Source organism: Alosa pseudoharengus, unplaced genomic scaffold, assembly GCF_046254945.1.
Source record: "Alosa pseudoharengus isolate Yale_2024_CS ecotype anadromous, Long Island Sound unplaced genomic scaffold, YU_APseudo_1.1 YU_APseudo_1.1_scf_6, whole genome shotgun sequence".
Taxonomy (NCBI): Eukaryota; Metazoa; Chordata; class Actinopteri; order Clupeiformes; family Clupeidae; genus Alosa; species Alosa pseudoharengus.
The window spans coordinates 33906692-33919683 of NW_027468848.1; the positions used below are offsets into that span (position 1 = coordinate 33906692).

Below are 12992 nucleotides of genomic sequence, written 5' to 3' on the forward strand. Positions count from 1 at the left end.
TGGTACCTGGTATGGCTACAGTATGTCACAGGATCTGGACCGTAATACTAGCAGTACACACCGTTATATGTAGCAAGTGATTTTGTAATGGCAGATCTCCTATTGTATATCATGGGAGCTGTAATTCCTTACAGAACCATTTAAACCATTCATTAAAAAAGGACATTCTCAGTGTTCATGTCTTTATTTCTTGATCACATGAAAAAAATAACTTTTTTACGATAACCAAACAAGTAGGCCTACGCACAAGTAAAGACATTGGTTACATCATTGTGAGTCCCCTTTGCAATGAGTGAAATTGCTAATTTTACAAAGAAGTTGACAATAGTGATGCTCCAAGCCCGTCTGCACCTTTCCTACCCTTGGACTGGAACGCAGCATGAATCTCCAGAAAAGTTTTGCTCTTGGTTTCTGGAACTACAAGGAATATGTAGATGGCCACCATAGCACAGACGGCCAAGAACACCAGGAAGCAGTACTGCTTTAGCCCACTCTGGAAGAAAAGCATAGAAGCCTATTAGCTATTTGGTTAACAAAAGAACAGATTAAACATTACGATTACCATAATGATGCATGACAATCCTTAATTCAGTTATATCAGTTAGACTTTAACAAATCACAAGCTGTTTTCTCAAATCAAATATTTTGAGCAATACTGTATGTCGTTGAGGTCTTTTTTTCTAAGGATATGAACACTTTGTCACATGTGAGGTTGTGATTTGACTTAAATATCAACATGGCTGATCAAATCAGACCTGTGATCATAGTGATATTTACTGTAAGTCGCTCTTCAGTTCAGGCCAAATACAGAAACCATGAAGGCATCACAATGACAAGAAACACCTGCCCTGTATGCACCTACCACAATGAATGGGAAAGCCATTCCAATGATAAAGAAGCTGAGCCAGTTGACAGACAGTCCGATCATATAGGCAGCAGGGCGTGCGGTTTGGGTAAACAGCTCTGTAGTTAAAATGTTGGTGACGCCACCTAAATCAGAGATACGGCAATATTCACATTTGGTGTCCTTGCATTATCTAAGCATTATGTTTTTGTTTTGGGATTGCCATTTGGGCTAAAACATGTTGTGCTTATATTCTGATGTTGAACTAACTGAAAAATGTTACACAAATAATGATTTTAGTGTATTTTAAAATACACTTAAAGTGAGGTCAGTGGCTGAACTAAATCTAGTACACTTTTTGTACTAAGAGAAAAAAACACTTAAAGTGTATTTTAGTGCATGACTGCACCTGGTCCCAAGCCAAAGCTGAGGATGAAAGCGAAGACACAGATCATACTGAGATACGGCACCCATGGGCTGACATCCTGAGGAGACAAAAGAATTATCCAGCATTTAGGATTCCATTGCTCATGGTTTGCCACACACAAACACACACACACAGAGAGAGAGAGAGATAGATAGATAGATAGAGAGAGAAGGACTCAAGATTGTAAAATAACTCCATCACTGATACTGATGATTAATTATGGGTCTCGCCAATACAGCAAATGCTGGTAGTTTATTCATGCTGAGCAAATCTCTCTGTCTCTTTCAAAATCTTTCTTTTAACACAGAGCCGTAAGAGTGAAATGACTCACCTGGAAAGTCAGAGCCAGAGTGAAGCAGAAGCACCAGAAGGCCATCAGTGAGTATCCCCCGATGATGAGTGCTCTCCTGCCCAGAGATTCAATCAGCAGACCCTGGAAGACACAACAGCTTATATCATGTCATATGACAGTCCTGCTGGCCACCCGCTCATGCCAGTCTACCTCCAGAGTCCTCTTGACTCTGAGGAAGACGCAGTGCGTCGAAACGTCAGTCGATTGTGCACCACAATAAAACAAGTTCAAAAGTTCTCTGAGTGCTCCGGTCATCCCTGGGTTTAGTCTCTTTGAAGTAGCCCAGCCAGTCTCTCTGACCCTTTGGTCCTGGACTGTGAGCACCGAAAAGTGACACCCTTCTTACCAGTCTACCTCCACTTTGATGAATCCATGGGCCGTTCTGAGACCTCGGGAAAGAAGCATCCGGTCTTTTTTGCTTGCGGATTTTCATGCAGATACTAATTAATTGTTTTACTCGATAGATAGATGGATAGATGGATAGATAGATAGATAGATACTTTATTGATCCCCAGGGGAAATTCAAGAAATTATGCTTATTACTGAAGAAAAGCAACAGTTACTTCATGGTACATTACTGTGGAACATGAATCACTCATGATTGTCACGTTTATCTTCCTTTGGCATCTGTCATCTGATCTCATGGTTGGCCAACTGAATTCCACATTTCCCAAGGGACAGGTGAAACTAATCTCCTCCTTCTTACCACTTTTCCCCTTCATGTACTCACCCTTCCATAATCATCTCTTTTTAAGTCTGAGATTTTGTCACAGTTCATGTCAGAGAAGCTGTGTCACTACACAACAAACAATCTTCTTGGCAACATACTAACTAACATTGTTAGATTACTAAAATAAGTTGACTTACACAGGTAAGAGCAGTAAAAAGCTCGCATAATCCAGCGCCAAGTGTCACATAAGGTATCTTATTTTCTGGAATTCCTGATTGGGAAAACACATAATCTGCATAGAAATAGATCTGGAACAGGAAATCACAATAAAATAATTACATTAAAGACAAGACATATTGCTGTATGAGCTGCATTCAATTCTTACATAGTTGTGAGAAATTATTATATTTATCATTGACCCCAGTGATGTCCTGTTTAGTGATTTAGACACAGTAATAATGTTCATTCATTTTGAATAATAATAACTGTACTCCAGTCTATTAAACTCAACATCTGCCGTATATTACCACAACAGATATTTATATGCAGTCATATATACAACAGATATATACGATTTCAGGACTAAGTACTGTGACATTTTTTTAACATGAAAATTAGATTTATTACAGTAGTCCTGTACACAATGACTTAAATTATGTCTCAACACCATTGTCTTGGTTATAATACTGAGTCTGATATGTCTGAACCGCACCGCATTGATGCCATTGAGCTGTTGGAACATGTTTAGGATAATGATTGTGAGGAGCTGCCAGCGGAGACTCTGATCCAGGAACAGTTCCCAGGGCTTCTTAGGTTTGACTCCAAGAGCATCAAGTCTCTCCCTCTCAATGTCTGCCTTCTCTCCGTGGTATTGATCTGCACCATGAAGCTGTTTCAGTGCTGTTCAGAAACACAAGATGGCAGACATTCCACGGCTCATGAGTTCTTATTCACTAGATTCTCTTCACTTATGTTCCAGGAATGAAAATGTGTTTACTGTTCTGAGCACTTTGACACAAAACCATGCTTACTGCAATGGCTCATTCATTTATAAAAACTCAAACTAGACCGCATTCTAGACAGCGTACACACGACCACAAGGAACTCCACGTGCAGTGACTGGTCACACAGAAGACTCAGTATAGAAATAGCTTCCCTTACCCTCGTCGCACGCACGCTCGTCCCCTTTGTCTATTAGTAGATAACGGGGACTTTCTGGAAACCAGGGCAGAAGAAGGAGCTGCATTGCTGCTGGGATGCAGGTGGTGGACAACAGGAGGGGCCAGTACTCCTCTCCCCCCAATAATTCACTGCAACAAGAGTCAGCTGATGTTAGTGAGGTAGATTAAAAACAGAACCGTTGCCTGGTCATGCATGGGTGATGTATTTCACATGGGGGAATGCACAAAGGATGTTTTTGCAGTATGTTTTTGTGGGCTGCTCTTATCAGTCTTGTGTATCAGTCCATGAGTCAATTCAGTGTGACTGGCTTTTACCAAATCCAAGAGGTCAGTTAACCCATTGGTCCTTACTTACCGCAGTCCGACCACCTGACCCACAAAAATGCCCCCTGTGATGAATACGGAGGTGCCCATGGCCATGGCTCCACGCAGCGCACGAGGGGCAATCTCTCCCAGGTAGAGGGACTGGACACATGAACCAATGCCTGTACATCAGAGGGACAGACTTCTCAAGAATAGCCAATTCCTATAAACTCCAAAACTTTTCCTTCAGCTTTTGTTATCTTCCAAAAATATTTTGCATTGATGAAGACAATTGCATTGATTGAATTTGTCTGAATAATTACCTGCATTTATGCCAATTAGAAAACGTCCAATGATAAGCAATTCAAACAAATGTGTAGTCTGGCTTATTCCCATGAAAAAAGCTGCAAGCAAAGCAAATATGTTGTTCATCATCAATGTCCCTTTCCTATAATAAAACAATAACAGAACAAAGTGAGTATGAGAAGCAGTATCACAAGGACTAGGATAATTTGCCACTCATTACCAAGTTCAGTCAAAAATTAATTTCAAATTCATTCACCAACTAATGTGTTTTCTGTGGACAAAATAATATTTTGAATCCAACACCATGGATTTAACTTGCTCATGACACTCATGCAGTATGTACCTGCCCTGCTGTCAAACTGAGCTACAATTCCAAAGAGCAACCAAACTGATTGAATAAAAGTGAATGATATGTATTAGCTAGTTGGCGTTACCTGTAGGAGAATACTGTAATAAACAGACCTTGGTGTCACATTCTTTTTATGGCAATTCAAATGTTAGATTGGATTGGAAATTGGATTACAGCAGCTACATCTTATGTGTCTGATTTGTAGCCTATTACTGTACATAATAGCCTAGATGTCCTCATCAAGGTCATTATGAAAGAGGAATAAAACATGACTGTGCAATACCTTCCATACTTGATCGACAATGCTCCACCAACATACGAGCCCACAAGTCCACCAATGGTAAAAATAGACACAATGACGGACCAGAGGAGTGTCAGCCGCTGCTCTGATATCTCCGTGTCGTATCGCTCCATCCATGTCTGGTTGATAAATGTCATCACATACTGAGGAACCACAGACAGACAAGGGGGTTATTGGATAAGAGAACACCAAAGTCCATACATCAGACCATGAATTGCTGTTAGCACAGTTGTGCGTCACGCGCCTCTTCCCTGTGACTAAGCAAAGTCTGACCTTCAACAGGTCTACTTCATGTGACAGTCTGTGACGAAGGCTGTTATTATGGTTAAGGATGTGCTTGGACTCCGTCGCTATTGGCCAAGTCAGGCACGGGGAGTCACACTATGGACATTAGGGTTGTGTGAATTGCCCTATAGGAATGGTGGAGCTCCTTCTGAGACATTCCAGGGATGGCTATTGGACATGCATTAGAGGGTAGGCCACAGGAGGCATGGGTATTGATGGAGTGGCTATCTGCAGAGCATGTGCTGAGACCAGGCTGGCTTCAAGACCTACAGTGTATATGTGATATATCATATGTGATCATTCACAATATGATATATGTTTGATGCATGATGTATGGACCATATGATATAATGATTACGATATCCAATCATTTTCAATTATAAGGAATTTTGATTTAATCAGGAAATGACAGAGAAAATATTAACCATAGCAATCTCAGTTAAAATGATATCCCAAACATATTTACCTTAGTGGGTGCATTTACAACAGAGATGTTAAATCCATATTGAAATGTCCCTCCGATGCAAGAAGCACAGGCAGCCAAAACCAGTGTTCTGCTAGGAGACTAAACAGAAGAGAATGATTCAATCCCAAGACAAAGTTCATGCAACACTGACGGCTTGTTTTTAAGTAAATGCAGTGATCATAATACAAGTTACTGCAAGTCAATACTAACATACATTTAAGCAAATGCAGTGGTCAGGGAAATACCTCTCACCACCAGAGGATTGGCCTATATGATAGGTAGGAAATATTTGATGATCAAGATACAATTGCCATACAATTTGCAATCTAGGGTGTAACATAGACCTTTATTATTTCTGAGCAATCTACAACCCCAAAACAGAAAAAAGTTGGGACGTTGTGTAAAATGTGAATAAAAACAGAATGTAATAATCTGCAAATCTCTTAAACTCATATTTAGTTGCAAAAAGGACACAGACAACATATCAAATGTTGAAAATGGCAAATTTGCCTAAAGGAATTCTGCACATATTTAAATAGTATTTCTCCATAGAGGAAGAATCCAGGTGCTAAGATGGCCTGTCTGCAGTCTACATTTGTCAAATTAGGTGCATAATGGAATGAAAAACCTGACTAAGCCGAATACCCCATACTGTTGAGCAACTAAAATCCTCTATTGGGAAGAAATTTCATTTCAAACATTTCATTCTCAAAACTCTAGCAAATGGTCTCCTCAGTGTTCCTAAACATTTACAGAATTTTGTTAAATGAAAAGGTAAAGCAGTGAAGCATGCTCCCGCCCCAACTTTTTTTGAAACATGTTGCTGGCATCAAATTCAAAATGAACATATATTTTCCATGAAATAGTCAAATTTTCATTTCCAACATTTGATATGTTGTCTATGTCCTTTCTGTTGCTAAATATGGGTTTATGAGACTTGTATATTATCACATTATGTTTTTATTTGCATTTTACACAAGGTCCCAACTTTTTCTGTTTTGGGGTTGTATGATGGCATGTAACAAATCATGGATTCAAAGACCAATGTGGAGTACAACTGCAGGTATAAAGATGAGTTGACTATTGATGGAAATATAAAATAACCATAACATTGTGATGTCAAGGAAATGTCTCCTTTACATCAGCCAATAATAATAGGTCTCATGCTATCTCATCATTATATCATATAGAAAATATGGATTATGTTGTAGAAAATTTGATGAAATTTGGCTTACCTCAACTTGCACATGCTTTTCTTTGATATCTCTGAGCAAAGGCTCCCTCTCCATCATATCTCCATTTTCTTTGAACTTTTTCATTTTTCATGAATTTTCCTTTTGTAGCCTACTAATATTTGAGTGTTGTGAGAAAAAAAGTCTAGCTGTGCCTCTTATGTACAGAACAACACAATCAATCTCTTGTTCTGAGTCTGACCCAAACTTAAACAGCATACAAATTGCAAATTATATGGAAAGAAAATTTCCCCTAGGGTCATCTGCATAGTATGTCTATGATCAGTTCAAATTTTAACAAGTTTGTCTGGGTTCACCCAGGCTAAACTGTACTTCGAGTGTTCGAGTGATTTTTTTGATCATATTCATTGAAATCGACACTATGCTCCGAAAGAACAACATAAATCAGCCGGTTTTAGAAAAAAAAACACACTTCTACCTCCACCTACCTGTTATTTGTTTTGCAAAAATCCACAGCTCCCGGTTCTTCTGGTCCAATCAGAGCAGGGCTGTGTGAGATCTGACTGTCAATCACAGTCTGGTGCAGTTTAGTGCGCACTGACGAGCACAAACTCGATGAGAGGGTGCTCGGTGGTAGTGGGGGAGGGGCATGAGAGTTGCAAACATTATAAACAAGTTCCCTCAAGACTTGCCAACTGCAGCTTTAATATACAGAAAATACAATATTTTGGAAAAAAGTATGCTACATAGGCCTACTGCACTTTGCTGCATTTTACTTCCTATAAATAATAAAAATAGTATTTTGTCCCGTAACTGCAGTTAGGGCATACATTTAAGGGAAGTGTTAAACAAAAATATAAATGAAAAAATACACCCAGCAATACACGTAAACGTGTTTGGTTTAGCTAAGGCCTATATACTATTGAGTTATACTATACTAAAGTTCCTCCTCCTACTCAGCTCGTAGGATGCATTTCACACTGTTCCTGCTTTACCTATCCTTTTAGCAATTACTCTTTTTCATTCTTTTATTTCATTTACAAGCTAGATTAGCAAAGACAATGAAACCAGTTAAATCTGAAGCTTTTTTACTTTACATGAGCTAGCTAAGTCAATGAGCAAAAACTGAACGGCAAGTCACCTTGAAGTTGGAATAAAACCAAATGCGCTCCTCCGGCCAGACCCAGGAGATCATGCCGAAAATGTACTGAGCTAGAACAGAGGATTTCCACTTTGGAATCAAAGATGCATGCCCTTCCATCAAAGACGGATGAACTGCGAGAGACATCTCATGAAGTGAGTGCAGCAATTACTGGAAATACCCTAAATGTAACCAAGCAGTCTAATATCACTGCTATTAGAGCCTATGAATGCATCAACCTCACAAAGGAAAATGTGGGTACAGAGCCTTGGCACAGGCAAGGTGCCAGACCAAAAAACTAAAAAAATAATACAAGAACTGTAATTACCTTAACACCAGTAAACTCAGATGTTAACTTCAGTCCTCAGACAGATCAGCAGACTACTACAGGGCTTGTGGTCCTAAGGGAAACCCACAGCCCCTAAAACTATGAAACAGATTTGAATTCCTCCAGAGCGTAAGAGAGGAATTTCCCAGGGAACAGACCCAAAGCAGGCAGCGATCTAACCACAACAATAGAAAGATGGGCACAGGCAAGAAGCAGCACTCGACACCTATTCATCCCACAACCCTCGTTCTAGGCGACTCTGCTGTGAGACTTTTAAACAGGGAAAGGATGATTGTATGTTGTTTCCCAAATGCTTCAGTGTCAAAAAACAAACTTGCAGAACTGGTGTCAAAATATGAAACTATCAAGCGCATCATTGTGCATGTTGGAGCAAATGACATTTACAAAGAACAGCTGTATGTCCAAGAAGATTTCAAGGAACTTTTCTCGGTCCTATATGAGCTTGGAATACAAATTTTCATTAGTGGCCCACTCCCAGCAAAGGGAAGCTTTGTATTTACCAGACTATTCAGTTTAAACACCTGGCTCGCAAAAACATGATTTTCAGCTGGGATGGCTTTTATTGACAATTTTAACTTTTTCTGGAATCGCAGGGAATATTTCAGACCAAATAGCACGGAGCTGAGTTGGACTGGGACCAAGATCTTAACCGAAAACTATCACTTCTCTCTCCTGCACCCAACATTTTTTCTGCCAACCTTGAGCCGAGCCTCTGATAAGCGCTCAGTAGCCATGCAGACGGAACAAGCTGATGACTCAGCTAAACCAAAACCCTCTGCACTGGCTGAAACAGAGATATGCCCAACCCCCCTGCTGTGGGCCCTCTGGTAACCACCCGCTAGCCTCCACTGAAATGCAGACCTTGGAGAAACAAACAACCTGCTCAACAATGCCCAGCCATGTCCACTGGAAAAGATAAGATGGGTGCTGCTGAAATAACTCAATTCAATTCAAGTCAATCACTGGCGTCAAACTCCCTAGAATCTCAGCAAACAAATGGATGTAATGAGCATGAGGAGATAGCACCTATCAAAACTACTGAGAGGCTATCAGAAAGGATGGGTCATGTTGTAACACCACTCCCACCAATACCACCTCCGTTAACTCCTTGTCACCACAAAGACACAACAACATGGAATACACTACTGGAATACCTGCTGAAAGCGGAGCGTCTGCAACAAACTTCCCAGAACCTCAGCAGGCAGATGTAGACTCTGGATCAATATTCAACCCCAACCTCCTTGATTTCCCATCACCCCCCACACCCAATCAAACTCCCCACCCAATCAAACTCCCCAGGCCACACAAACCCCCCTAATCTCCCATCACTATCCCCACCCTATCATCCCATCACCCAATCAAACTCCACAGGATCCCCTAAATACCATCACCATCCCCACCCAAGCACATGATGTTCCCTGCAAGAATGGAGAGACTACTGTACCAGTAGTAGGGATGTAATGATTACCGGTATAATGATAAACCGGGATAAAAATGTTGACGATAATAATTACCGTTTTCATTTCAAATATCATGATTATCACTGTTGATTACCGCGGTGTGGAAACCGTGTGTTTAATCCTTCCCAGCTTCATCCAAGCCTGCTTTTGACATACAGTAGGCCTGGTACAATGAAACAAAACTGGTACCCTACTGATTCTAATGTCTAATTGATGGATTTAACTGAGATTCGCATTAGGCTACACCTGCTTTTAAAAGGCGGAACATTTTCACCGCAAAACGTGCACTGTATCATGTAGTCACAAAGTTAATTTCGGCAGTCAGGATGTAGGCCTATGAATGTGAATGAAAATATGCCCTTCTCCAGTAGCAATAGGCCACCTTAAAATGCATCAGAATAAATGGATCACATCTACTCAGTAACAACTATGAGCACCCGCAGGTGAAAATGAGTTCCAGCGTCCCCAGTTAACTTTTGATAAGGTTTTGCCCATATTTTTGTAACATAGTAAACACTGTCAAACTTTTTGAAACTATTTCAGCTTGTGTAGGCCTATCAGTGCTTTCTGAACATATTGAACACACTTTTAAAAATACAGCGATAATACCGAAAACCGTGATCATTTTGGTCACTATAACCGTGAGGTTAAAATTTCATACCGTTACATCCCTAACCAGTAGCCATGCAGTGTTTTACTAGCCCAAGATCTTTAGCACCAAAGAAACGCAGATCACCTCCACCACCTCGCCCTCCCCGTTCAGAAAGATCTCTTAAGCAGCAGCAACCTCTTAGTTCATTTTCTCAGCCGGCACGGAATGTGCAGTGGAAAATACTGATGGCAGCTGCAGGGGACAATTATATGATATTCACAGGGTCCCTGCCATATAAATGGTACTGACAGTAGGGACCCAGTAAGCCCATGACATTCTCTATTCCTGTATTGACAAGAAGACAAATGCATCGAGCTTACCGGGTAAACCAGTCAAATCTCCTACCCGTACCACAACAACCTCAGATTTCCCCCGTGGATCATATTTCCCCAACACTTACAGCAAAACTAAAACTCCTAAATATCTCTTTGAAACAAATCATTCTTAATTAATGATCTGATTTGCACACACAACCTTGATTTTTTACTTTTAACCGAGACATGGTTAGATCAAGCAAACAGTGTTCCTAGTCTCATCGAATCAGCTCCCCCAAATTTCAGTTTTTTTGAGTGCTACCAGAGCAAATAAAAGAGGTGGGGGATAGCGACAATTTTCAAGACGTCTTTTCAGTGCAATCAGTCATCATTTGGTGACTTTACTTCATTTGAATATGTGTGCACGCATTAAGTCTTCTCCTCAGATTTCATTACTGACAATTTATAGGCCTCCAAAACATTCAGCTAAAGTTTTCTTGAAGAACTAGGTGAACTGCTATCAGCCATTTGCATACAGTTTGACTGTCTTATTATATCAGGGGATCTAAACTTGCATGTGGATAATCCTGAAAAATATGCCAAGGAATTAATTGCACTAATCAATATTTTCTCCCTAACACAGCTTGTACAGGGGCCGACACTCTCTCGGCCATACCCTCGACCTTATCACAAAGGGTCTCAATGTCTCTACAGCTGTTAAAGACCTGGTGTTATCCGATCATTTCTGTGTGTTTTTTGAGGTGTCTATGTCCCCACACACTCAAAACAGAGCTATGATGGTAAATAGGAGAATCATAAATGATCAGACAAGTGCTGTCTTTGAGCAAGCACTTTCACAGACATCAAGTCAACTGTCAGACTCATTATAAGACTTATTTGATCACACAATGCAAAAATGGCAAACATTATGGATGATATTGCTCCATTACAATTCAAGAAAGTTAAGGACAAACAGGAAGCACCATGGAGGCAAAATCCAGCGGTTAAACAACTAAAAAGAGAGTGTAGGTACGGTGGCGCATTGCATTCACATCACAAACAATAAAAGTAGATATGGAGAGCCAACTTCAGTCCATTTACCTATTTAAGAGTAGCCTAGAAGCTTATTCTTTGCTTTGGGGTTGTTGGCGATTTGACAGGCTTATTTTTCATGCCACTTAAAGACATGCTAATCTCTCAAAGTACGAAAGTCATTCAAAGCAGGAAATCAGTAGGAAATATGTGCTTGCTTTTATTGAAAGGCTGTTTAGATCCTCAGCACGGATCCTATCCTTCTCTCATAATTACGAGATGATTATCTCGTATGAGATAATTATCTCGTAATTATGAGATAGTTATCTCGTAATTACAAGATAATTATCTCATAATTATGAGATAACCTGATTTTTTTTAAGTATATAGTATATTTTATTAGTATATAGTATTTTTTTTGTGATGTGAATGCAATGCGCCACCGTAGGAACTAGACTGAAAGAAAATGGCGTAAATACAAACTTCAGATCCACTATGAAATCCATAAAGAGATGCTACGCACATATAACCAGAGACTTTCTAATGTGGAGACACAGCACTCAAAAAATACTCCATAGAAATGCATGGGGCTAGTTTGTCACGCCAATATGGCCGTTGTCTACATATATCCCACCCCTTCCTCGGCAAAACGTCGACATGTGAATACGTTGAGCCAATCATGTGATGTGAATACATTGAGCCAATCATATGGTGTGTTGTGAAGACATCGTGCCAATCATGTGTTGTGATCTCGCTGCTGGAGCCTTGCGCACGCGCATTTCTGCCGAAATGGATGCCCGACGAGTGCCCAAAAAGCGTTGTCAAATGGCCGCCGAGTGGAGGGACTTGCCTAAAAGGACTTTGATATAACTCTGAAATAGAAGTTCAAATAACACCAGTACATACATTGACTTATTTGTGGCGGCCCAACACAATATCAACTTTGACCACCACACAATGATTTTCCATTTTTTCTGAACAAAAAAAACCTTAAGTAGCCTAATTATATTTGGTAAAAAGGAGGAAAATACTCAGGGTTGCCACGCTCCTTGACACAAAAGGGTTGAAGGCAATTAAAGATACTGTTAAAAAATGTGGTTAATTAATGTGATCTAAATTTCAACAGCCACATGAAAGCGACTAAATCAGCTTTTTACCACCTCAAAAATATTGGCAAACTTAGAGGGCTGATGTCAAAATATGATTTAGAAAAACTCAAAATGCATTTATCTCCAGCAGGGTTGATTATCCACAGGCCTATCTATGCAAGTCAGTCAGGTTAAGCTGCTGGACAGACCTATTAGGCTAGGCTACTTACTTAGGCTTCTTAAAACCAAAAACAAACAGCCATGAATGAGACTGGAGAGGGCCATCGGAAGTGGAAATGTGAGGGCGAGACCGGCATAGATAGGCCTAGATATCGCATT

At 40.2% G+C, this 12992-nt stretch overlaps 1 protein-coding gene across 1 annotated transcript; it reads right to left on the minus strand.

Annotated features, from left to right (window-relative positions):
* Positions 1–267: 267 nt before the first annotated feature.
* Positions 268–6776, minus strand: LOC143106946 (solute carrier family 2, facilitated glucose transporter member 11-like). The gene is made up of 12 exons (XM_076271447.1): positions 6726–6776; positions 5485–5583; positions 4716–4876; positions 4101–4225; positions 3830–3959; positions 3455–3603; positions 3006–3193; positions 2491–2601; positions 1603–1704; positions 1254–1329; positions 863–990; positions 268–493 (listed from the first exon to the last, which is right to left on the minus strand). The coding sequence occupies exons 1-12, from the start codon at positions 6774–6776 to the stop codon at positions 308–310; spliced, it is 1506 nt and encodes a 501-aa protein (XP_076127562.1). The 3' UTR covers positions 268–307.
* Between the last annotated feature and the right edge of the window lie 6216 nt (positions 6777–12992).

Excerpts from the sequence above, each read along its gene's own strand:
- LOC143106946 (XM_076271447.1), bottom strand. The coding sequence starts at position 6,776 with ATGATGGAGAGGGAGCCTTTGCTCAGAGATATCAAAGAAAAGCATGTG. Across the intron at positions 5,584-6,725 it reads TCAAAGAAAAGCATGTGCAA|TCTCCTAGCAGAACACTGGT; the intron begins GTTGAGGTAAGC and ends TCTTCTGTTTAG. Across the intron at positions 3,604-3,829 it reads GGTCAGGTGGTCGGACTGCG|TGAATTATTGGGGGGAGAGG; the intron begins GTAAGTAAGGAC and ends CTCTTGTTGCAG.